The sequence below is a fragment of the Eleginops maclovinus genome, chromosome 23, assembly GCF_036324505.1.
Source record: "Eleginops maclovinus isolate JMC-PN-2008 ecotype Puerto Natales chromosome 23, JC_Emac_rtc_rv5, whole genome shotgun sequence".
NCBI classification, from domain to species: domain Eukaryota; kingdom Metazoa; phylum Chordata; class Actinopteri; order Perciformes; family Eleginopidae; genus Eleginops; species Eleginops maclovinus.
This window is the reverse complement of record NC_086371.1, coordinates 5496872-5519703: the sequence shown is the minus strand read 5'-3', so window position 1 is coordinate 5519703 and position 22832 is coordinate 5496872. Positions and strand designations below refer to the sequence as shown.

Below are 22832 nucleotides of genomic sequence, written 5' to 3'. Positions count from 1 at the left end.
AATAAACTCACACAGAGGTCACTGAGTGAGGAGTCAGCGATTATTCTTGGCTCGCCTCTAAACTTTATATCAATGGGATTGATATTTGGTTTTATGTGCTCCAGATAATGATTCCTTTGTTGGCTTTCCCTGTGGTGATTATCCGTGTTGATGCTCGGCCTCCAGCTCGTGCCTTCTCGGCTCGAACTGAGAGACCGATGCGACTTGCCAAGAGTGCTGCCTGTGCTTTTTCCCTCTCCTCTGTGTGTCAAGACTCGTTCTATTTCTCAACCTCCTGCACTTCCTCTGTGTCTCTCCTCTGTCCGTCTTGCAGAGCAATTACTGGAGTTCATGCATCAGCTGCCAGCATTTGCCAACATGACCATGTCGGTGAGGAGGGAGCTGTGCGCCGTCATGGTGTTCGCTGTGGTGGAGCGCGCGGGCACCATCGTTCTCAACGACGGAGAGGAGGTGTGTGTTGGTGCATGCACGCATAAGCCCAGTCTTGTGACGTGCCTTAAATTATATTTATATATGTGTTCGTGTCTCTCAGGGAACTGAACCCTGGTCTTGCCCCTTCACACCAGCGAATCGTTCATCTTCCATTTAATGTTATTTTCTGCTCTATTAAACCTGAATGGTTGACAACCCGCACTGTATTATCAGGCCTGATGTAGAGTCCCTCAGGCAACTAAAGCAGGCATCACGTATTCTCTCTCTGTCTGGTCAAGACACGACAGGAGATTCATTGAAGACGATTTGGTGTTTTTTTCCTATGATGCACTCAACAATAGAGAGCAGACCTTTCCTTTAAGCGACTTCAGTAAATGTCCGGTCACAGAGAATTCAGGGTTCAGCGAGCATATTGTTGCTGTTGGGGGAAAAGAGGGGATTCTGTGAAATGTCAGCTATTCAGGAATTCTTCAAAACAACTTACTTTATATTATACTCAAAAGGAATAAGATATGTACACCATTCAATCAAGCACGTACTGCTTTCCACAGTAAAAGGTCCTGCATTCAAGATGTGACTAAAGTTAAATTACAAAAGTATAAGCATCTAAATAGACATTGAGTACCATTATTAAAAATGTCTTTTTTCAGAATATCAAATCACTGGAATTTAGTTCATGATTCAATAATGAATATCATATTCATTTGGCAGTACATGAAAGTAGAGCTGTGAGTAAATTATGGTGTCAAATATATAATAAAATGTAGTAAAAAGAACAATAGGTGCCTCTTAATTGTAGTTGAGTAGAAGTATAACCAAGCAGAAACTGGAAAAATGTTCATGTACAGTACAAGTAACTCTTAACTTAACGGTGTTATCTCCGTATTCCAGTCTTGTTTTGCAGGACAGATCTTGTCTGTATCACTCTAAGGGAAGTAAAAAACCATCTGTCCTGTTCTAGTTTCTGCATATGGTTCTTTGTGATAAATAACTTTGACTCATTAAGTGACACCAGCTGTTGGGAATAAAACTCAGCTGATTTAAAATAAAATAAGTTATTATTTATTTTTTCCTTCCCTTTTCCAATGTTTTGTTTCTTCCCTGTTTCTTTGTTCTAATATAATGTTGTGTTCGGGCTCCAGCTGGACTCGTGGTCGGTGATCCTGAACGGCTCGGTGGAGGTGACGTACCCCGAGGGCCGCACAGAGATCCTGTGTATGGGGAACAGCTTCGGGGTGTCACCAACCATGGAGAAGGAATACATGAAGGGTGTGATGAAGACCAAGGTGGACGACTGCCAGGTAGGAGCTTAATGATCCTGCATGGCATCACGCGGTTAGACAGTCCATTCCATCTGCATCTCAGTGTGCAAAGCCTAGCAAACACACTTTTGTTTCATGATATTAATTCTCACTGTGACCCACTGTATGCAGACAATGTTTGCACTCATATTGTAAGTTGCTTTGGGCTAGGGCATCCCCTTAACATCAACCATTTTGAAATAGAATACATGAAAAGCAATGTCACATTTAAGCATCATTTGAAAGAAATTCAAAGGGGAAAATAATCGGGAGACAGAAAGTGTGAAAAGAAGAGGATTAGGGCCACTTGAAGAAGGAGTTAGAATAATGAGGAAATAGTGGGACAGTCGACATTTAAAAAACATTTCAGAAATTTGAAAAAAAAGTTAGATCTTTTAGGAAAAAGTGATCATTTTTAGAAATAGTCGAAAATTCTAAAAAGTAAAAATTGTGTAATTCATCAGCGAGGACAGTTGTTTAGTGGCTATGCAGAATACATTTGTAATCAGCTTTCATCGGTTATATTCATCTGCCATTAATGATGATGATGTAACAGAAAGATATGTGTTTAAAATACATCCACTTCAATACTGTAAAGCACGGAGGATGAATTTAGTTTGTGTCAAATGTTTCGACCTTTTTGTTTCTAACTTTTGTTTTTTTCCTGTCTACTCCAGTTTGTGTGCATAGCCCAGCAGGACTACTGCTGCATCCTCAACCAGGTGGAGAAGAACATGCAGAAGGTGGAGGAGGAAGGGGAGATCGTTATGGTGAAGGAGCACAGAGAACTGGACCGCACCGGCACCAGGAAAGGACATATCGTCATCAAGGTACCACTTCAAGGCTCAGTGTATTTACATTTTCCTTAAACCCGAAATACGAAATAATGGGAGTCACTCAAAATATCTAAAACAGATCTTTGCAAGCCAACCCTGTTGCATGAAAGTAACGAGAACATTTGAAATCCCAGGGCACATCGGAACGTCTCACCATGCACCTGGTGGAGGAACACTCAGTGGTGGACCCCACCTACATTGAGGACTTCCTGTTGACCTACAGGACCTTCCTCTCCAGCCCCATGGTCGTGGGCAAGAAGCTCCTGGAGTGGTTCCACGACCCCAGCCTCAGGGACAAGGTACGGGAGTATTTCTACATCTACTGATGACAGCTCAAATATAAATCAGAGATGTCTGTAAAAGAAAAGAGACTATATCCTGCAACAAAACACATTGAGTAATTGATAGTTTGCATGAAAATAAAGGCTCTCATTAGAATAGATTTTCCATGATCCATATGCATTTTTAGGTAAAGATGTTAACTATACAATGCATGCACTACTAATCAAGCAGTAAACTATAGATTGACCCATGTGATCCCTCCAGGTTACACGGGTAGTCTTGCTGTGGGTAAACAATCACTTCAATGACTTTGAGGGTGACATTGCCATGACTCAATTTCTGGAAGAGTTTGAAAACAATCTGGAAAAAGAAGTAAGTACAGAAAGTTACACAGGGATTACTCACATGCTATAAATGCATTTTAAATATGCCAATTATCGCACTTCCCTCACATCTGTGTCCTATTCTTTTTCTCCAGAAAATGTGTGGGCACCTCAGACTGTTAAACATAGCGTGTGCTGCTAAAGCCAAGCCGCGGCTGGTGACGCTGACCAAGCCGTCCAGGGACTCTCCGCTGGCCTTCACTCTTCTCGGAGGTCAGGAGAAAGGTTTCCGCATCTTCCTCGATGCCGTGGAGCCCGGGAGCAAGGCAGCAGAAGTCGGCCTTAAGCGCGGAGATCAGGTGAGATATTTAAAGAAAGAAAGTGTCTAAAGTTTGCTCAAATCTTTGACTCTAGGGAGGAAAAAGCCTTCAAGTTATACACTTTTTAGCTTCAGGCTACATTTGTGAGCAGAAATCACTCCTGTCACACAGACCCACTCTTGAATAGATCAGTTTTCTAGTGTTGGAAATTCATTTGTTGTTGTGAAATTGGTTTTACATGTTGCTCTAACTGCCATTAAAAGGTTTTTTCGAAAGTTGCCAGTAGCTGCAAGCTTTGGCTTTCTTCTGCTTGAACATTTTCACACTCTGCAGTCCTCAGGGCTTTAAGCAAAGTCCCTTAATCCTTGAAGCCATCTCGAGAGTGTCTGGATGCGAGCTAAGCCCTCTTGACTCCAAACATCCTCTGCAGCTGTTTCCCCAAAAGGAAGCAGAGAAGCTGGCATCTTTAGACACATTCACTCCTGCTCACACCTTCCACTTTCTACCAGCTTCTCTTACAATCATCATACATTCAGAGCCTATCAGTGCAGAGCTGTGGTATTAGTCCCATTTGTTTCTTCATCACGCCATAAGAAGCAGTCCCTAAGTACTGAGAGTGTCACTAATCGCCGCTGATTCCAGACGTTCGGTCTAATAAGTCACCGCTTACCGGCGTCACAGCGGCAGAGGATGGTCTGTGCGTATGTTCCGGTCAAAGGCGTCTTCCTCTTCCACTAACAAGGAAGCGACAGAGGCTGGTTAGCATATTGTGTTAAAATGCAAATATCTGGCCTATTAGGAGGTCAAGCTGTGAAGACAGTTTGAAGGAGACATGGCTCAGATTAATGTCAGAAACATGTGTAGGACTAAATGTCATGATGTATAACATGCCAGAGGTTTTCCTCTTTCTGCACTGAATAAAAGATGTGGTTCAGAGATCATCACATGGAAAATGTACATTAGAGCGAAGCTTAACACTTTCTGCACTGATCCAATATGGCATGCAGTTTCTTCACAATGCGGTAGCCTTAGCTTAAGAGTAGTTCAATACTACCAATTCTTTGCTGAAATGAACCTGTTTTTCTTCCCCCTGCAGATCTTGGAGGTGAACGGGCAGAACTTTGAGAACGTGCAGCTCAACAAAGCCAACGAGATTCTGAAGAACAACACACACTTGTCCATAACTGTGAAAACAAACCTTTTAGGTAAAGCTTCATCATGTTCATCAGACACACCTTCTTAGCTTTATGTCAAAATGTGGAGGGTGGCGGGATATTCAAACCTATTTCTCCTTTGCAACGTTTTTTCCTAATCATTAATAGCAACTTGACTGCCTTAAACTGTATTTTGTTTGACTAGTGAAAAGAAAACATACACATTTTGTTGATGATTTGACTACACTTGCATCTGCAGACCAGTTATATTGTATCCATACCTTTTAAATCACGTTTACAACGATTCTACTGATGCTGAATACGTTCTCTTACTAAATATTTGTCTCCTCTCTCCTTTTCCTCCAGTTTTTAAGGATCTGCTCACCAGGCCAGAACATGACCATGATCTAGACGGTGAGGAGGAACACGACAGGAAGAACGGCGCGCCCCACCTCCCGAAGATCGGGGACATCAAGAAGGCGAGCCGCTACTCCATCCCCGACCTGGCGGTGGACGTGGAGCAGGTGATGGGCCTGGAGAAGGTCAGCAAGAAGGCCAAGTCCAACTCTGTGGGAGGACGCAACAAGCTGAAGAAGATCTTCGACAAGACACTCACCAGCATCCTGCCGCCTAAACCATACAAGTAATTACACTGAGTAACACCTGCCTAGTCTTCTTTATCAGGAAGTATGATACTGTAAAGCGGCACAAGATGGCATGACAGATATAGATGGTAATAAACCAAATGTTTGATATTGGTGGTGTCAGTAATCTGCACACAGCTTCAGGTCTGTGATTGTTTTCCATCAAAAGGATGCTTAAAGCTTTAGAGTGAAATGAAATGTGTTTCTGTTTTCCATAATAGTTTTGATTAATACAAAGCTGTGCAGAGAGGAAGCAGCGATCAACACATCCCCCTCTGATTGAGAGTAATTGGGCTGTTTGTCTCTACTTTCCCACATTTTTAAAGCTCAGAAAGTTTTCCATTTTCCCGACATTGCAGCTTGCTGCTCTGATTGATTTCTGCCAAGCGAATGTACAATCATCAATCACCTGCTGAGCTGAATCAGACAGATCTCGATGCTTCTGATCTTGCTATCAGTGTAGTTTTCAGAGACATTTTTAAACAATAACTTCCCTGATGAAATGTGGGGCCTTTGCTGCATGTGTTAGCGCCACAGCTCCCTTTCCCTGAAGCTTAATAGGCCTTATTTTATGTTTCATAAAAATCTCAAGGCAATCTTTTTTCTAGTGAGGCACCTTCACTCTTAAATGCTGCAGGAAAACCTTGAATAAAAGTGCATATTTTTTACTTTTTTATTAGACATAATGGAAGTGCTGACACCAGTTCAGCCCACAGCTGACGGTGACAGAAGAATTAATGAATAATAATAATGTGATATAGCTGAGAGAGAAGGGGTAACATATTAGTTTAAACCAAGTTTGTAAAGTTTAGTTTTGCCAATACTTAGTTTTTATTACTATTCCTGGGGACAGTAGACTTCTCATTCAGTTTTTTAAAGATGTAGCACCAGGTTCAGCTCTAAGCTTTATATTTTCATTCATCAACCCACATATGACTGGAGTCCGCAGCATCCAGCACAAATATCGCCCCCTGCCTCTTGTTGACAGTACTGACATCTCCCCTCTTGTTTCCATAGTGACGTTTGCGTGGGCCAATCGCAGGACGACAGCATCGTGGGGATGAAGCAGTCCAAACAGATCGCCCCGGCTCTGCCCGTCAGTGGAAACCTCTCGTCGTCGAACCCCGACCTGCTGCAGTCTCACCACCGCATCCTCGACTTCAACAACCAGCCTGGTGAGTACAGCTGCTGCAGTGTGGATATCAGGTGGAGTGTGTCGCCAAGAAACACATTTTTCTTCAAACATTACACATCATTATAAGAAGATAAGATCCTCAAAAGAGTATTATGTCCTTCATTAAACATTTTTCTTATTGCTTATTTGAATTAGCTGCCTTCCCACACATCTAATGGGCTTTTAACTTACCATAAAAATATATATGTACTGTTCGTTTTCCTGGAGATGGTGGAATTCTCATTAAGCCGTTATTTTAATGATCAGATTTAACTCCCACATTGAGATTTCTGTTCATTTGCTCCAAATATGACCCTGCACTGTCACAAATCACCCAGCATTAGGTGTAAAATGAGAGCTATAAGATCTTAACATAATGATAATGCTCTTCATTTAAATCTAACTTGCTTTACAAGCATTTGAAACCTTCCCACACATTTAATGGGCTGTACATTAATAGTATAAAATAGAAGTATAGTTCCTATATTACCTCCTGCTCATCACATGTTGTTTGTGTTCCTGCAGTCCCAGTCGTGCTGAGTGAGTATTTCTCCCCCTGTGGTCGTGCTTCTCCTGGCACTGTCACCTCTTTGTCAAATCCTCTACAGATGTTAATTTTTCAGGGCACATAGTAATTGATTTCCCTTTAAAAGTTTGGGAGATTTTGGGTCGTCTGATTGGCGGGGTTGTGTTCCTGATCAAACTAATGAATTCTGGTTAATAAGGTTGGCGGGTGACATCCTAGAGATGGATGCTGGTGATTGATTCTTGCTCAAAGGGGAACTCTGGGAAGATGTAATGGCTGTTTGTTAATCCTGGGAAGCTAATGCTTATAAAGCTCATACCTCACAGTGAGCATGTATCGTCATTATGTATTCTGTCATCCCCAGATATGTCGGATCAGGTGTTACGAGTCTTCAAGGCGGACCAGCAGTCCCGGTACATCATGATCGGGAAGGACACCACGGCGAAGGAGGTGGTGGCTCAGGCCATCAGGGAGTTCGCTCTGACAGCAGCTCCTGAAGCGTACTCGCTGTGTGAGGTGTCCGTCACTCCGGAGGGCGTCATCAAACAGAGGAGGCTACCGGACCAGCTGTCCAAACTGGCTGACCGGATCCAGCTGAGCGGCAGGTAAATACAGTACATGTAAAACCGGATCACATCCTTTATTCGTCTCACAGAAGGGGACGAAGCGGGACGGTATGGAAAAAAGGCAAACAAGGAGAGTTAATTAATATATAAAATAAAGAGGCAAGCACACAACATACAATAAACACACCAGGTAGAAAAAAATGTCTATATTTATTGTAAGGAATATTGTTTTCCTTCTTCCTTATTCAAATTTCTTATATAAATGTTGATTTTGTAACAAAATTGTGCTGCTTCTCTGTCCAGGACTCTTCCTCAAAATATTTGTTTAACCTCTAAATTATTCTGGTTAACTGAAGTTCAAATAAAGATGAATAAAAGCTGCAATTTACAATTATTTGTTTAATCAACTAACCTCAATTTATAACTTATTCAATAAAGTGCCAGAAACAGCAATCACTGTTTCCGGAAAACAAAGTCTGTATGGCACAAAATGTTTTAGTTTAGAATGATGTGGAATAAAGAAAATAAGTAATAAAATGTATATGTTGCCTAATTTAACTGAAATATCTGTAACCAAAACTGGTACTTTTCAGTTAAATTGCCCCATTACTTGATTTAGTAACCATTATAACACATCATTTTAATAAACCACATCTTCTCCTCTCCTCCCAGATACTACCTGAAGAGCAACATGGAGACGGAGACGTTGTGTTCGGACGATGACGCTCAGGATCTTCTGCGGGAGGGTCAGATCTCTCTGCTGCAGCTCAGCACGGTGGAGGTGGCCACCCAGCTCTCCATGAGGGCCTTCGAACTGTTCTGCGCCATCGAGCCCACCGAGTACATCGACGACCTCTACAAGCTGCGGTCCAAGACGGGCTCGGCCAGCCTGAAGCGCTTCGAGGAGGCCATCAACCACGAGACCTTCTGGGTGGCCACGGAGGTGACGCGCGAGCCCAACCAGCTGAAGCGCATGAAGAACGTGAAGCACTTCATCAAGATCGCCCTGCACTGCCGCGAGTGCAAGAACTTCAACTCCATGTTCGCCATCATCAGGTGAGACACGGAGGAATGTGGAGGGATTGTGCCGTTTATTTTAGATTCAGAGTGAATATCAGTTTTAACTCTGGGGATAAATCTTTAATTGGGACTATTTTTCCACTCTCATGCTTATTATGTCCCCCACCCCTCCACAGTGGTCTGAACCTGGCTCCAGTCTCCAGGCTGAGGGGAACGTGGGAGAAGCTGCCCAGTAAGTACGAGAAGCTGTTCAGCGACCTGCAGGATCTCTTCGACCCCTCCAGGAACATGGCCAAGTACAGGAACGTCCTGAACAATCAGAACCTGCAGCCGCCAATCATCCCTCTGTTCCCCGTCATCAAGAAGGACCTCACCTTCCTACATGAAGGTAGGTCACATCCATCTAGATAAAAACATCACATATTTTGTAAATTGGTAAAGCTTCCAGTGAGCACCAGGGACAGGAAATCAATCAAAAATATTCTCATTACCTTAAAATAAGTCATACATATCTTGTCTCGACATCTATTTTAGTGTCTATGTTATGGCTGTACCGTCCTGACGTTTCAAAGCAAGTTAGACAGCTTGTATAAAACAAAGACAAGTTATAATACTGTCATTTATGCACTTTAATGTCAGATTATTTAACCCTAAAATCTTTGGCACAGACCGGACATAATCCCTGAAAAAGTGATGCTGCAGTCTTTTATATTTTAGGTTATTTTAAGTGACTGTGCTGCTCGTGTGAGAATAATACATTTATCTGTAAATAAACATGTGTCATTTTAAAGTAGCCATACCTCAGCAATTTATACGAGTTACATTATATCGGTCCTGTGTCTGCTATGTCTTAAATACTTTGTATTAAGACTAACAATGTAAGTAAACTTTATTCAGATTTTCTAAATATTGAAAATAGATATGAAAAGTACACTGAATGGGTAAGAAAAAAGCTAATGGTACTAGTAGCCTTTATCACCATCAAGCCTTAGCATTAACATAGCTTTCTTGCATTAGCTGTCTGTCTTATGTAGTTACTACAAACTTTATATTTGATTTATTATCCATAATTATAATTTGTATGTGGTATAACAAACATATGTCAGATTATGGTCTTTAGTTCATTTGATCAAATCATAATGTAGGTGTTTATTCCTGCAGCCCTGCTTCTGATCAGTATTCATGTTGTCAGCTTTATAATGTGTCAGTATTTCACTTTCTTGCTTCCTTTATTTCTCAGGCAACGATTCTAAAGTGGACGGCCTGGTGAACTTTGAGAAGCTGAGGATGATCGCCAAAGAAATTCGCCATGTCGGTCGCATGGCCTCCGTCAACATGGACCCGGCCCTCATGTTCCGCACAAGGTAAACTAAATCCTCTCTAAATCTAAGCCGGGTTTCATATTAAAAGCGATCCATCGTCCTCTCTGTAGGTCCTGTCAGCACTCCACTGACTAACCAAACTCTGAGGGGTTAGCCAGTTCACGTAGTCAGTAAAACTTTCTGCATCACGCTTCTCTCTCAAGCAGCTGTTCCCCCTGGCAACTGTTTCCTCTGGCAACTGTTTCCCTTTACACATTGTTGGCGTATAATGTGCACAGTGCTTCAGTGAAAGTGTGTCTTTGTCTAATGATGTGACTTCTTAGTGGTGTAACCATTTGATTTCCTCTCTACTGACTTCACGTGGGTCAAATTTGCTTCGTCTTTTGGTGATCTTGGTGGTCTTTCCTGTCCTAAGCTTTGTCTCTTTCTCTCTCTTGATTCATCCACCCTTTGCCCTCCATGCTTCTCTGTTCATGGCACCCACCCTCTAGGAAGAAGAAATGGAGGAGTTTAGGGTAAGTGTGGTGACCCTACGACCTTTTGCCCTCCCCTGCACCACGGTTTCTTTTTTCTGCCAATTTGCGTGCTTCTTTTCTTCTTTTCTCAAACCTTATTAACTGGTTAGAGTTGAATCCTCTCACTAACACTGCCTGGCCCTAACCGAAGGGCATTGAATGAAACAAAGGTCACATTATGCTAGCATGTGGTCACACTGGACTATTTTACATGAAAAATACAGTCAATTAGTCACAAATGATTGGGAAAACACACACAAATGAAAATTCTTGCTGTTTTATTCCAGTCTTATGTTTGCAAATGTGACCTTTTTGGACATGTTTTATCTAACAAAATGCATGCAGCTTCATTTCTCAAAGTTGTACCTGTTTCTGAGGTTTCATCTGTACATTAAAGCTCCAAACCGCCAGATATCCTGGATTTAAAAACATTTTTATTATCATGCTTTACATTCTTGTGGTTGAATGGGACATATCGCTGTGCATTTATCGAGACGTATAACAGGAAACAGATGGGAAGCACATTGCGTTCACTGAAGGAGAAAAGTTTTCTGGTAATTATGAATTCTGTGTCTCGTAATTATGACTCAGGGTCATATAATTATGAGAAAGCCATCTTGGAATTACAAGATGTGTATCTCGTAATTGTGAGAGTTTTTCTTGTAATTATGAGATCTTAATCTCTGGGAATATGATTTGCTGAGTTCTAATTACAGGACAGTAAAGCAGTACTTTAAAGGTTTAGAAATGAGCATCTATATATATATCTAATGGAAATGATATGCCATATGATAGTCAGTGTCTCACAGAAGCATTTCTTTACAAAATCATATGAAAACACTTAACAAATACCCTAACATCTTTCCCCTGATGAGAACAAATGAATTTATAGTTCTGTTTACTTTCTTAACGACACCATGTGCAAGTGAAGCTTTTACTACCACTCCTACTACGAGCTGACTCACGCCACAGAAATGTAAACCATGAGCGAGCTAGCAGAACTCCCCCTCGCTACTCCCCCGTTGTTTGACTACAGCCTCCCTCCCTCTCACCCCCCCCCCCCCCCCCCCCCCCCCTGTGCTCCCTGGAATGACTGGAATGTTTTGGAGTCGAGAGAAATACCTAAAACTGCTCTGTGCATGTCCACCATTATTACCTGTTCATTATACTTATCATGCTCACTCACAGACTATTTTAATAAGTCTTCCTTCCTCTTTCTATGTGTTTATGTGCATGTTTCTGTGTGGGTGCATATGTATAGGTCTCTAAGCCAGGGTAGTGCCAATGCGGCGGTGCTGGACGTCACGCAGACCGGCGGGCACAAGAAGAGGGTGCGACGCAGCTCCTTCCTGAACGCCAAAAAGCTTTACGAGGACGCGCAGATGGCCAGGAAGGTCAAACAGTACCTGTCCAACCTCAGCCTGGAGACCAACGAGGAGAGTCTGCAGACGCTCTCCATGCAGTGCGAACCCTCCATCAGCACACGTGAGTTTGTGACAGACTAAGAGACACAAAGCTGACTTGTATATGTAAAAGCACTTTGAAGGGTTGCAAAGACTGGAAAAGCAATATATAAATTCCCTCCATTTACCATCTACCATGATTATACTGTATAACATAAACCCATACTGACTCATCTCCCACCAGAGCAATTATTTCTAGAATATAATTAGAGTTAAACGTTGATTACTTGATTTTGTTGAGGTGCATATCTCCCTGGAGACGTGTGTGTGTTCCCAGGATTAGCAGCAGACAGACAGGGTGGAGTAACAGGACACTCAGTCCTGCTTTAAGACTCATTGGCAGTGAATTAAAATGAATGAATCGCTACGCCAGTTTCCCGTTGTCAATGCCAACTTCAGTATCTGCTAACGCATAGACAGAAAGAACAGCTTTGACTATCAAACACCCGCGGTTTTCTTAAACTTCACAGTGAATTCATGCGCTTACTTATGTCCTTTTATCTGCATATATGATTTTATTAAATTCCAACTTTGTAACGGGGATTTGCTCTGTCTGTTTGACCCTACCCAGTGCCCAAGAACGCCAGTGGGAAACGACCAGATACCTCCCCGGTCGTGTCCCGAGCTGCCAGCCAACAGAGGGGCCAGCTGGCCAAGGGGGGCCAGGCCCTGCAGGTCCCCGCCGTGGCCCTCTACCCATCCCGAAAGAAAGTGCCAGTCAAGGATCTGCCGCCTTTTGGTAAGTGGATGTCATGTCAATCTTTATAAAGTGTGGAATATAAAACTGAAAATACTATTTTGATGCTATTTAGAGGTATTTGTATTGAGAAATGTGTACGATTTTATTTGGTAAAGTGAGAAATTGTCCTCAAAATGAGTGAAATAGGTCCACAGAGTGAATTCTCTACTTATAATTGTAATATAGGGACCTTTCTTAGCTAATATCTCCCCTAATGTTAGTGAATACAACTGTAAATGTAGAGTATTCTCTTACATAATACTATTTGGCAGTGTAGTATAGTGGTATACGCCTTTATAAATCTCCTGCTTCCTTGTCGTTTTATGTGCCACCATTGCCCAGTCTTCTCTCCCTCATCCTGTTATTTGCAGACAATAGAAGAACCAGCTTCCTCATGACAGTGCTGCCACCTAGAGGCCGTCCGACCAAAGAAAACAAATACCAAAAAAGAAAAGTCCCAGACAATGCAGTCGCATGCTCGCTGCAGGGAATGGCAGAGCTCCTCGTGCTAATTCTACTCATCTTCTTGTCAATGTCCACAGGCACCAGCTCCCCTCAGTCTCTGAAGAAGATCCTGTCTCTGTCGGAGGAGGGGAACGAAAGGCACCGGAGGCAGCCAGAGGACACCGTGTCCAATGCCTCCTCCCAGCTCTCCTCCCCTCCCACCTCCCCCCAGAGCTCACCCAAGAAGGGTAAGCCAATAATCCCTCCCTCCCACACCATCTTCATGCTCCTTCTTTCTGTCACCATGGGCCATACATGCCACCTGGTGGTGCCAGCATGCACTGCATCATGTTTCAGATTCAGAGTCTGATATTTTGTCCCACTTTAAACCACTTCAGCAGTGTTTATAGGCCTAAAAGAGATGATTAAATGTAGGTAACACTATTGTTAGCCTTAATATCTGTGTGTTAAGCTGTAAGGTTAGTAGTTCTGGGCTTAAGGCAAAAACCACACTGTCGGCAATAAATAGTTATACTTTTTTAAACAGCATTGTAACAACTTCATCACCATTTCACTTTGTTTACTAGAAAAGTGTCTTAGTTAGCTCATGATACTGGACAGAACGAGCAAGTTGAACACAGCATGTTAACAATAAGAGTATCATGTAAACTAGAATGACTCTAAGAGTGCGCAGACCTCTGTGAAGATTATTTCCATAAGTAAAATAATGAATGCCCGTATCCACTCTGTGATTTCCACTCAGAAATGATATTATTATATAGATCATCCTGTTGACAAACACATAAAAAATACATAACTTTAAAGTGCCAAAGAAAGACAGTTATGAAGTCAAATAACCAACACATATTGAAGTAGTTAACTACCCTAAGTAAAATCTAGAACTCTTAAATAGTTGTCTGCTACAAAATGAGAGTAAAGCCTGCATCATGTCACTTTTAGTTAATGAAATGGCTCCGTAGAAGCTCCTTGATTGAGGACTTTATCGGTACAGTTGCTGTCTTTTCAGATCTGTAACCTGTTCTTAAATGATCTTAAAAACTGTTTCTATTTCTGCCGAAACCTCAAGGGTCATGTGAGTTCAGTCTGAGTTAGATTGTTATGTAATTTCCTAGTGACTCATGTTTGAGCTACATCATTACAATTAAGGCTTCCTAAAAAACATAATGAGGACGTTGTTTTTATGTCCGACTCAGTAGTTGAGACAGGATTGAGGATGTAATTGGGGTGATTTATGCTGATGGTGGTGGAAATAAGACTAAATTCCACAGTGACAGTTGTCCATAACAGGAGAATATGTCTTCACATGTGTCAGCAATCATAACCAGTGATTTCTTTATATTTTTCCAGACTTTATTATGCAATTCCCATTCCCTTCACGCTTATTATCCAAACTTTTCCACACTCTTCAGCACTTTTCCCTAAAGAGCAGCTTGGCTCACTTGGAAAATTGAACTCTACAATTACCCCGCAGTCTGTGTGACGGCTCGTTTAAAAACACTGACTGAGACGAGATACGTGAATCAAAGATGATTTATGATGAGGACTGTAAAAAAGTTGATTCACCATAAGTTAGTTTAATGTTGGGAGCTTAGTGTGGGAATGAGAACCAGTCAGCATGCAGGGGTCTATAAGAAGGCTTTATCGTGCTTTAATTTGAAAATATTTCAGTCATGCTACTTTTTGCAACAAAAGTGAATCAATGGGACTGAAGTACATATTTTAAGGTGAACATCTTTAACAGTTATTTTCCGTTTTCTTCTTCCCCCCTGCAGGTTACAACAGGATGGGAGACGCCTACTCGGACTCCGGTCACAGTGAGATCTCCTCCCGCTCCAGCCTCGTCAGTAACTCCTCTTTTGACATGGCGCAGGACGAGAGGAGGCTGCGTCACTCGGGAGTCGGGGATTCGAACATCGGGGGACAGCGGCTGGAACGAAGGGCAACAACCGACCCCGACCAGTACAGCCTTGGGTAGGAACTTTAGGAGTTTTATTTTGAGGTTAAATAAATCAAAATAAAAGCAGTATTATAATGCTTTCCAGTCACCATTTTATTTATGTGCCTTTCAACTTGATTGATTCTCTGTATTTGTATCAAATCACAGGTCGTATTCGTCGATGCAGGACTGTCGGGGCATTTACTCCGGCTGCCCCACGGTACTCTCCTCCCCCAGCTCAGAGGAGCTGACCCAGGATCAGGGCGACCGCGTTTCCCTGGACGCTGCAGACAGCGGCCGCGGCTCCTGGACGTCCTGCTCTTCGGGCTCCCACGACAACATCCAGACCATGCAGCAGGGACGCAGCTGGGAGACTCTGGCCTTCGGTGGAGGCGGAGGGCTGCCTCCTGGAGGACCGGAGGCCATGTTAGGGGGGCACGCTGCTCTGTGGGCTGCCCAGGCCAGAGGCAGCTGGGCTTCAGCCAGCTCCTCTTCCTCCTCAGCTGCATACTGGGGGGAGGACTCTGAGGGAGACACCGGCACCATCAAGAGGAGAGGAGGGAAGGACGTGAACGCAGACGCAGAGACGAGTAGCATCACTTCCACCGGGTCAGAGGAGGCCAAGCACCTCGGCCGGCCCTCCCCATCACCCATCACCACCGGGGGGAAAGGACTGCTGTGTGAGTGGCCGCACTTCACCGTCCTGCTGCTTTTAATAGCTCAACCTTTCAATGGAAGGAACCTTTTTTAGTGCACAATATTTTTATTACAAAAGCGAAGCTAAAGCCTAGAAGCACTCACTGTGTAAAAACGACATGAAGGCACATAATATCCCATCAAACCTTTGTTTTGCATCACTTTAACAACCAATATTCAATGTTTATTGTGCTAACATTTTTCCATCATGATTTCCTTTGTTTTATATTCAACAAGCATTTCAAAAATCCATGAACTCCCCCATCAGGCAATTTGTTGAAATGCTTCAATTAAGACAGTGGATTTTTATGCAAAAGAGCCATAAGGTATTGGACCTCTGGTGGCCTGGGGTGTTTAATATGCCGACCATGCCCAGGTACCTCTGTTGCATTTACTCCCTCTCCCCTCATTTCCCGTCATTATCCATCACTATTTACCCAACCAGCCGAGGCAGAGATTTCACCAGAGGATGCACATCGGGGAACATGAATGTGTTAGGGCTCCAGAGAGTTTATAAACATACAGTTTAGACCTGCTCTTTATAATAAGTGTCTTGAGATAGCCTTTGTTATTATCTACCACGCTATGTAAATAAAAATTGACCGGCCCCTTAAAGACAAACTTCATCTTCATCATCATTGCTTTTGTGTCCCTCCAGCACGGAAAGAGAGCCGTTACCGTGAGCCTCCCCCGACTCCCCCCGGCTACACGGCACTCACCATCGCCGACCTCGCCGATGGGCAGCACCCGGCTCCGGCCGTCCCCACATCCACGGTGACGCACACTGGCCGCCGGCCGCCCGACTACTCCACAGCTCTGCAGCGCTCGCGCATGGTCACACAGTCGCCCGACTCCCACCAGGCCCAGCAGGGGGCCAAACAGCGGGCTGGGGGCCTCCACCGCACACGCTCACCGGCCGAGGAGCAAGAGGCTGAGGAGGAAGAGGAGGGTGAGTCCTTGTCTTCCAAACTAGTCGCTCTGAGGAAGCCAAAGCCACAACATACACGCGAGACTCCCAGGCTCTGAGAGTGTGTGTGCGGGGGTTAACAGGCAGGGCCCCTCTCCCCAAGGCAGGTAAAACTCATTTATCAGGTTGCCCCCACCCCCCTCCACTTCAATGAACCTGCATGTGATCAGGGACACACACCTGGACTGAGACTCACCATTCCTTCACACACCCCCACAGGAGGAACGGTCCCTCTCCAAATCACAATTCCCTGGTAAAATTAAAAACTTGCATTTATTATTTATGACCTGGGAATTGTTCCTCTGGAGTGGGACCCTCACCTTTAACCCACAATTTGTCATCATGCATGAGTCATACCGGGTGGGCCTGGTACTCTCCTCTCCACCACACATCCTGCTCTCTCTTTCCGTCACACACACTGTGCCGCGCAGCCTCCATCAGCGGCACAGTGCTAATCCTCACCATGCAATCAACATGCCTGAAAACATGCAACCCCATCCTCCTCCACCCGCACGCAGCCCCCCACCGCAGAGACTCTGGATGATCCTGCATCATTGTAAAGCACTTTATATACACACAGGTGTCCAATGTTTAAGGGAAATTTGGTTTTGTGAGAGTTTCTCTATTTTCGAATAAAAATAAATACATTTTTTTTTAAATATAAACACATAAATTAGGAAGGATTAAAAAAGAATGAATATGTGTATAATAAAGATACATCATTTAAGAATCTGTTAAAACAACATTAATAAGCGCTTTTTTTTGAGGTCCTTTCACAGTTAAATGTAGAGGACATAGTGTTTTGTGTATTTAACTGTTCAAAGTCCATTTAGAATACAATACATAAGTAGTAAATATAGATTATTTAAAATAAATTGCACTTGCAGCGAAATAAAGATATTCTTCAACTTATTAGGTGGTTTATTTTAGTGCATGAAAATCAAATCGTAACAGACATCACATGACATGAAAGATCGTTTTTGTCTTGTTAGTAAAAGTTACAACAAGAAAAACATGCTTTTGTTAAAACTTTATAAGGCAATTTTATACACGACCCTCCTCTTAATATACAAGAACTACACTTATAAGACAACATGTGTTAATGAGCCGTAAGCAAAAACTATGTATTTTGAAAAGACAGAAAAGTGTCTATAAATCAAGGCGGACTCATAGGGAAATTTGGCTGCTAAAGGATACACGCCCCAGGGAACCTCAAATGAAAACCAGAGTGATATATTTGATGTCCCTCTGAGTCAATAATAGAAGCAGATATAAGTTGATTTTCACATACTGGAATAAATAAACCCTAAAATAACTTGTCAGTGTTTGTCAGGAATCCATTTCATTCTAACTCCACACTGCTGTAGCTTTTCTTTAGATTTCACCTTTCACTTAGAACACACCTTTCTTTATTACCTAAATAAGTCTATAGGGTGTGTATCAACTTTAGAAGTAACCCTCTACTGTCTGTCTCTCCACAGAGGACGAACAGGTGTCAGCAGTCTGAGGGACAGTGGACGTCCTTCTGCAGTAAACTGAAGTCCCCCTGATTTTGCGGTTGGGGGGGCAGGATTAAAGAGACTGACAGACCTAATGGACTCTTCATCATCAGTTACGTACGTGCCTGCCTCTTCCACTCGGCTCTCCCTCCTGATTGGTGGACTCCTCTGCTCGTCTCCCTCCCCTGCCTTAAAGCATCATAGGGGGTTGCGTGACCCTGCATGCAAAAAATACTGTGAAGAAGTGAAGGAGAGGAAAGACGAGGTCAAAATGCCTGGCACTTTGGATAAAAAAAGACTACAGAAATAAAACTGGTGCTGGGAGGAGGGGTCGACCTGGCCACACACACACACACACACACACACACACACACACACACACACAAACATACACAGCTGTGGGAGAGACAGAGTCATGATGTGTCTAAGTTCATCTGCACTTTGTCATTTTCTACTTTCGGAGAGACAGAACAAATAAAAACAAAGCAGACTTGAGGAAGCAACCTCCCATTTAGATTTCATTTCTTATTTTTTTGGTTATTTTCTCTGACTGATTGCACTCTTTGCGGCCGGAAAATATGGAAACCGAGTCGGCCCAGGACTGAAACAACCCATCTGACGAGTGATCTGAACTCTGAATCCAGTATTATCACATGTGAAAGCTTATCAAGTGTTGGTTTTAAATCACAGCTGGGACGAGAGCCTGGTAAAGAAGAGCCAACATGCACAGTGTACTGACAAATCTACACACACGCATTTTAAAAAATAGCACTTTCAGCACAATCTCTAGATGTTACCAGACATTCGGCCCCGAGTGAACCATATCTGCGGCGCTCATATCAAAAGTCTTTTCCCTCGTGCTGTTGCTTGCTCCAGAGTGTAATGTTTTCTGTGGGTGATTTCAAAAAGCACAGAGGACATTGACCCCCTCCCCCCACGGAAAGGTGTTGGACTCCATCAGAGGAGAGGATGATGATTTAGTCCAGGAGCTTTTGCCCAAATTTGGAAGAAAGTGAATCAGAACTGGGAGCAGAAAGCTAGAGGAGGAGTCGCCTCTCCTTCCTTTATTTTGGCATTAAGGGATCACAACATCAGCATATTTCAGAAGCTGCCAACGTGTAAAATGTGTGAGTGTACCTCTTAACTATCTACCTTTTTACAGACGATCTTGTACAGAGTCTTATAACACACCCTTTGAGAAAATAATATCCACTAAATCAGATTTGGCTTTCTTTTTTTTTCTCTTCTCCCTGAACATGATGCCACATTTTGTGAATGTCCAAAGCGCCTTACGATGCCATGATTGCATACATTTCTTTGCATGGACGTTCCCTGTCACAAATCACCTTGTTTTCAAGAGCAGTCTTGAATCAAGCAATAGTGGAGTGAAATGCCTTATTGAAGATACAAGCCCAAGACTTTTTTGTGAAGACTCAGTACAAGATGAAGCCGAGCATTTTGTTTCTCTTTTTCCGCGTGGCTTCAGACTGTGGACGCGTCTCCATCACCCCATCCTCAGAATCTCCTCTCTGCTACAGACATCAGCTCAGTGGGTGCTGTATGTAAATCCCATTTCCTGCATCCACTCTGGAAGTGACTGATTTTTCTTTCTTTTTTTGGACTCCGGTGAGGAAGTTGACATATGAAGAAAAACTTTTTTTTCAAGACTGCCAATCAGAACGATCATAAATCCAGTTGTGAAAAGTACCGTTGTGTTTTTCTTCCACACTGAGTCGCGCTGATCACATTGATCAGTCTCGGAAAACTACAGACTGAGAAAAAGATGAATGAGTGTTCCCCTCTGTGGTCTGTGACTATACACTAATGATTTCCTGGGTTTCCCGTTTTTGTTATCGTAATTCTTTTTGTAATGGCTGCAGATAGATTGTTAATAATTTGTTTGTAATACAGTGGTGACATGCATCATTCACTTTCATCGAACTCTGAAGATAGTGTGCATATTAGCGGGGCCGAGGTCCATTTCTAAAAACAAAAAGTTGCACAAAAATGTACAAGCGTAAAGATAAGTGTAGTAGGTAGAACTGCTACTCCATTTGATGTGTGATGTCAGTGAGAAATGTACATTTAGCTGGTGATGACCTTCTTTTCTTTATTCTTTCTTGTACTACTTCGACCTGTATGTCTTTTAAAAAGACAATTGGTGGAGTACGTATCAGTTGTTTTTGTATTTTTAATACAATAATTGTAAATATTGGTTATATTTTTGTTCAAATGTACTATGTTTATGCCTCAACATCCAGTTTATATGAAGCTGGGAATCAATAAATACTGCATAAAGAATCAACACATAGGTTTAAATGCACTTATTCATTACTTCTGCATTTCGATGTCTTTCTTTTTCCGGTCTGTTTTCTTTCCTTCAGAGGGTTTTTCCCCAGATACCGTCTAGTGTTTGCACAAGTCATGGAAGCAACTTGAAAAGTGTAACTCTCATACTTTTCTATCTGACCGCAGTGTGTCAGAATTAATAAAAAAGAGATATTGAAGTCTTCTCTTGCTTTTTTTTTACATGTTTTGTATTGTCTTAATATCCAGAGCTGTCAGAAGAGTGCAAGTCCCAGCTCTCATTTTGATCTTAAGTTTCCTACGTTAGATGTTTGGTTTAATAACTAGAATGGCAGGTGCAGACCTCCTTCAAGCCCAATGGTGCATTCAGGTGCTTCTCGGAATCGTGTTTATAAGCTTTAAGTCTCATTGTGGGTACGACATACATGTGTATCTACCAAGACGTTTTTTTTCTGCTCTGTGTGTTATAACAACACGCTGATATAGGTAAGATATTAATCTGATTTCCAGTGTTTACATGATTCTTCATCGTCGGGGAAATATTTTCAGATTAACCCGACCATACATGAATGCAGCACAATTTCCCTATCCTGAAGATATTGATTGTATCCGACCCGTGATTCGCATCAGCTTCGAAATTGTTCTTTGTCCCCTGTCACAGTCTTTCACCATGTTTCATAAAAATCGGGCCAATCATTTTTCTGTGATCCTGAAGACAAACAAAATAAACGGAGCCGAAAACATAACCTTCTTGGCAGAGGTAATGAAACTCAATATCATTGTGCACCACATACCCATAATAACAACAATAAAGGTTATCTTGGGGAGTGTTTCAGAGGTGCAATCTGATACAGTTATTCCTCCTCCATAAAATATTAAAACTGCTTCATTTTTTTATGCTTTTAAAGAAATAGAAAACCAAATTATATAGAATTAAATTAGAAATTGTAAAAAAAATTTGCCCTGGCAACAGAGGTGGGCAGACTGGGATGATAAAAATGGCAAGGAGTTTTATGGTTTTGTCACAAAATAACTGCACTTTTATCATTTGAATCTAAATACCACATACAACAAAAGTTTGGAGCAGCATTTAATGAAAATGTTCTATATGTGTCTGCTTCCCTAAATGTTGTCTGCTTCCCTAACCACAGGATGGCGCTGCTTCTCTAAAATGAATAACCAACATCAGAGCTAAAGCACAGGATGTCTCATAAATGATGCTAGGTTATGAGAAATGTTCATTATAATGAATACAGATTGTGTTTGTGTATCTATAATTTGTCTTAACATACTCAAAAAGATGAATTGTGTTTTTTCATTTAGGTATTTGTAACCGACAAACAAACTAATTGTAATTTAAAACTGATAATACCATCATTATTTTTGCGCCACGTTGCCTTTGTTTTCTGCGTATCAGTTTCTGTTTGCAGATGGAGGAATGTACGACACCTCGACATGCTGACTAGTTTTGTGATGACGGTAGACACCATATATCCCCCTCCTCATGAATCATGCAGGCTATACAGTCCTGGTGGCTGTACCACAGAGCCCCAATTTGTCACTCTCTCCCGAAAAAAAGTGACACACACACTGACCATGAAAGATTGGGAGCTGCCCTCAAACACACAAACACAGTCGGGTGAATAATGTTGAATCTGTTTTGCTGTCTCTCGCTCCATTCCTGTCCTCCTATCCTCAGACACATGGAAAGAAACTACAAATATTTGGAAGAAAATAGCTTTTTTTTTTATTGAAGATGCAGGACTTTTGTGCCAATATTCAGTTTCTTTGTTTTCTTGAATGTGTCCATGCCAAAAATGCCAAAGGAGCAGGGATGCTGTGGTTGCCCCTAGCATTTCATTCATTTAATTAGTTTGTATACCTTTAAAGGGGAATAGGAAAGACCTCTGCTGCAGTGTGTAGCTTGAAGGCCTTTATGATTTAGGTTAACTGTTTGTTTTGGGGAGGTTTTTTACCCAAACTCCTATTTGTGTATCGTTATATTTTGTGTTAGGGAAAGTAAATGAACATATTCATCTTTCCCAGAGAGGGAGATGAGACTATGTTGTGACTTTAACAGTAAATGTGATCTCTAGACATTAAAAAGAAAAGTTTAAATTGAAACCGGTGTTCGTCGTACACCAAGAAACCACTCATTTGTTTCAAGTTTCCTCCCATTAGTCAGAAACTTTGGACTTGATTATAGTGAGGCTGCACAGCGTTGATTTCCCATTATTTAACGAGGTGTCAACACTGTTAGAAAAGTGGCTTTAAATAGCTTTAAATAATATGTTCTCATTTCCCCTCAAAACAAATGAAGGTGCAGGCCTTAGCGCTGACAAATC

At 42.3% G+C, this 22832-nt stretch overlaps 1 protein-coding gene across 12 annotated transcripts in view; it reads left to right on the top strand.

Annotated features, from left to right (window-relative positions):
• rapgef2b (Rap guanine nucleotide exchange factor 2b) overlaps positions 1-20687 on the top strand; it is a 102272-nt gene extending 81585 nt beyond the window's left edge. For 6 of the 12 annotated variants that reach the window (XM_063876273.1, XM_063876266.1, XM_063876275.1 and 3 more), the window contains 22 exons: positions 314-450; positions 1575-1733; positions 2411-2563; positions 2704-2868; positions 3116-3223; positions 3330-3533; positions 4591-4699; positions 5015-5291; positions 6310-6467; positions 6992-7006; positions 7357-7597; positions 8231-8614; positions 8755-8966; positions 9819-9942; positions 10392-10415; positions 11677-11900; positions 12450-12617; positions 13160-13309; positions 14855-15053; positions 15187-15698; positions 16373-16784; positions 18163-20687. In XM_063876273.1, coding sequence (XP_063732343.1) covers positions 314-450; positions 1575-1733; positions 2411-2563; positions 2704-2868; positions 3116-3223; positions 3330-3533; positions 4591-4699; positions 5015-5291; positions 6310-6467; positions 6992-7006; positions 7357-7597; positions 8231-8614; positions 8755-8966; positions 9819-9942; positions 10392-10415; positions 11677-11900; positions 12450-12617; positions 13160-13309; positions 14855-15053; positions 15187-15698; positions 16373-16740 — 4091 coding nt within the window. In that variant the 3' untranslated portion in view covers positions 16741-16784; positions 18163-20687. Of the gene's footprint in view, positions 1-313; positions 451-1574; positions 1734-2410; positions 2564-2703; positions 2869-3115; positions 3224-3329; positions 3534-4590; positions 4700-5014; positions 5292-6309; positions 6468-6991; positions 7007-7356; positions 7598-8230; positions 8615-8754; positions 8967-9818; positions 9943-10391; positions 10416-11676; positions 11901-12449; positions 12618-13159; positions 13310-14854; positions 15054-15186; positions 15699-16372; positions 16789-18162 lie in introns of all 12 variants that reach the window. The other 6 variants (XM_063876268.1, XM_063876277.1, XM_063876271.1 and 3 more) reach the window with 5 other exon arrangements.
• Positions 20688-22832: the final 2145 nt, after the last annotated feature.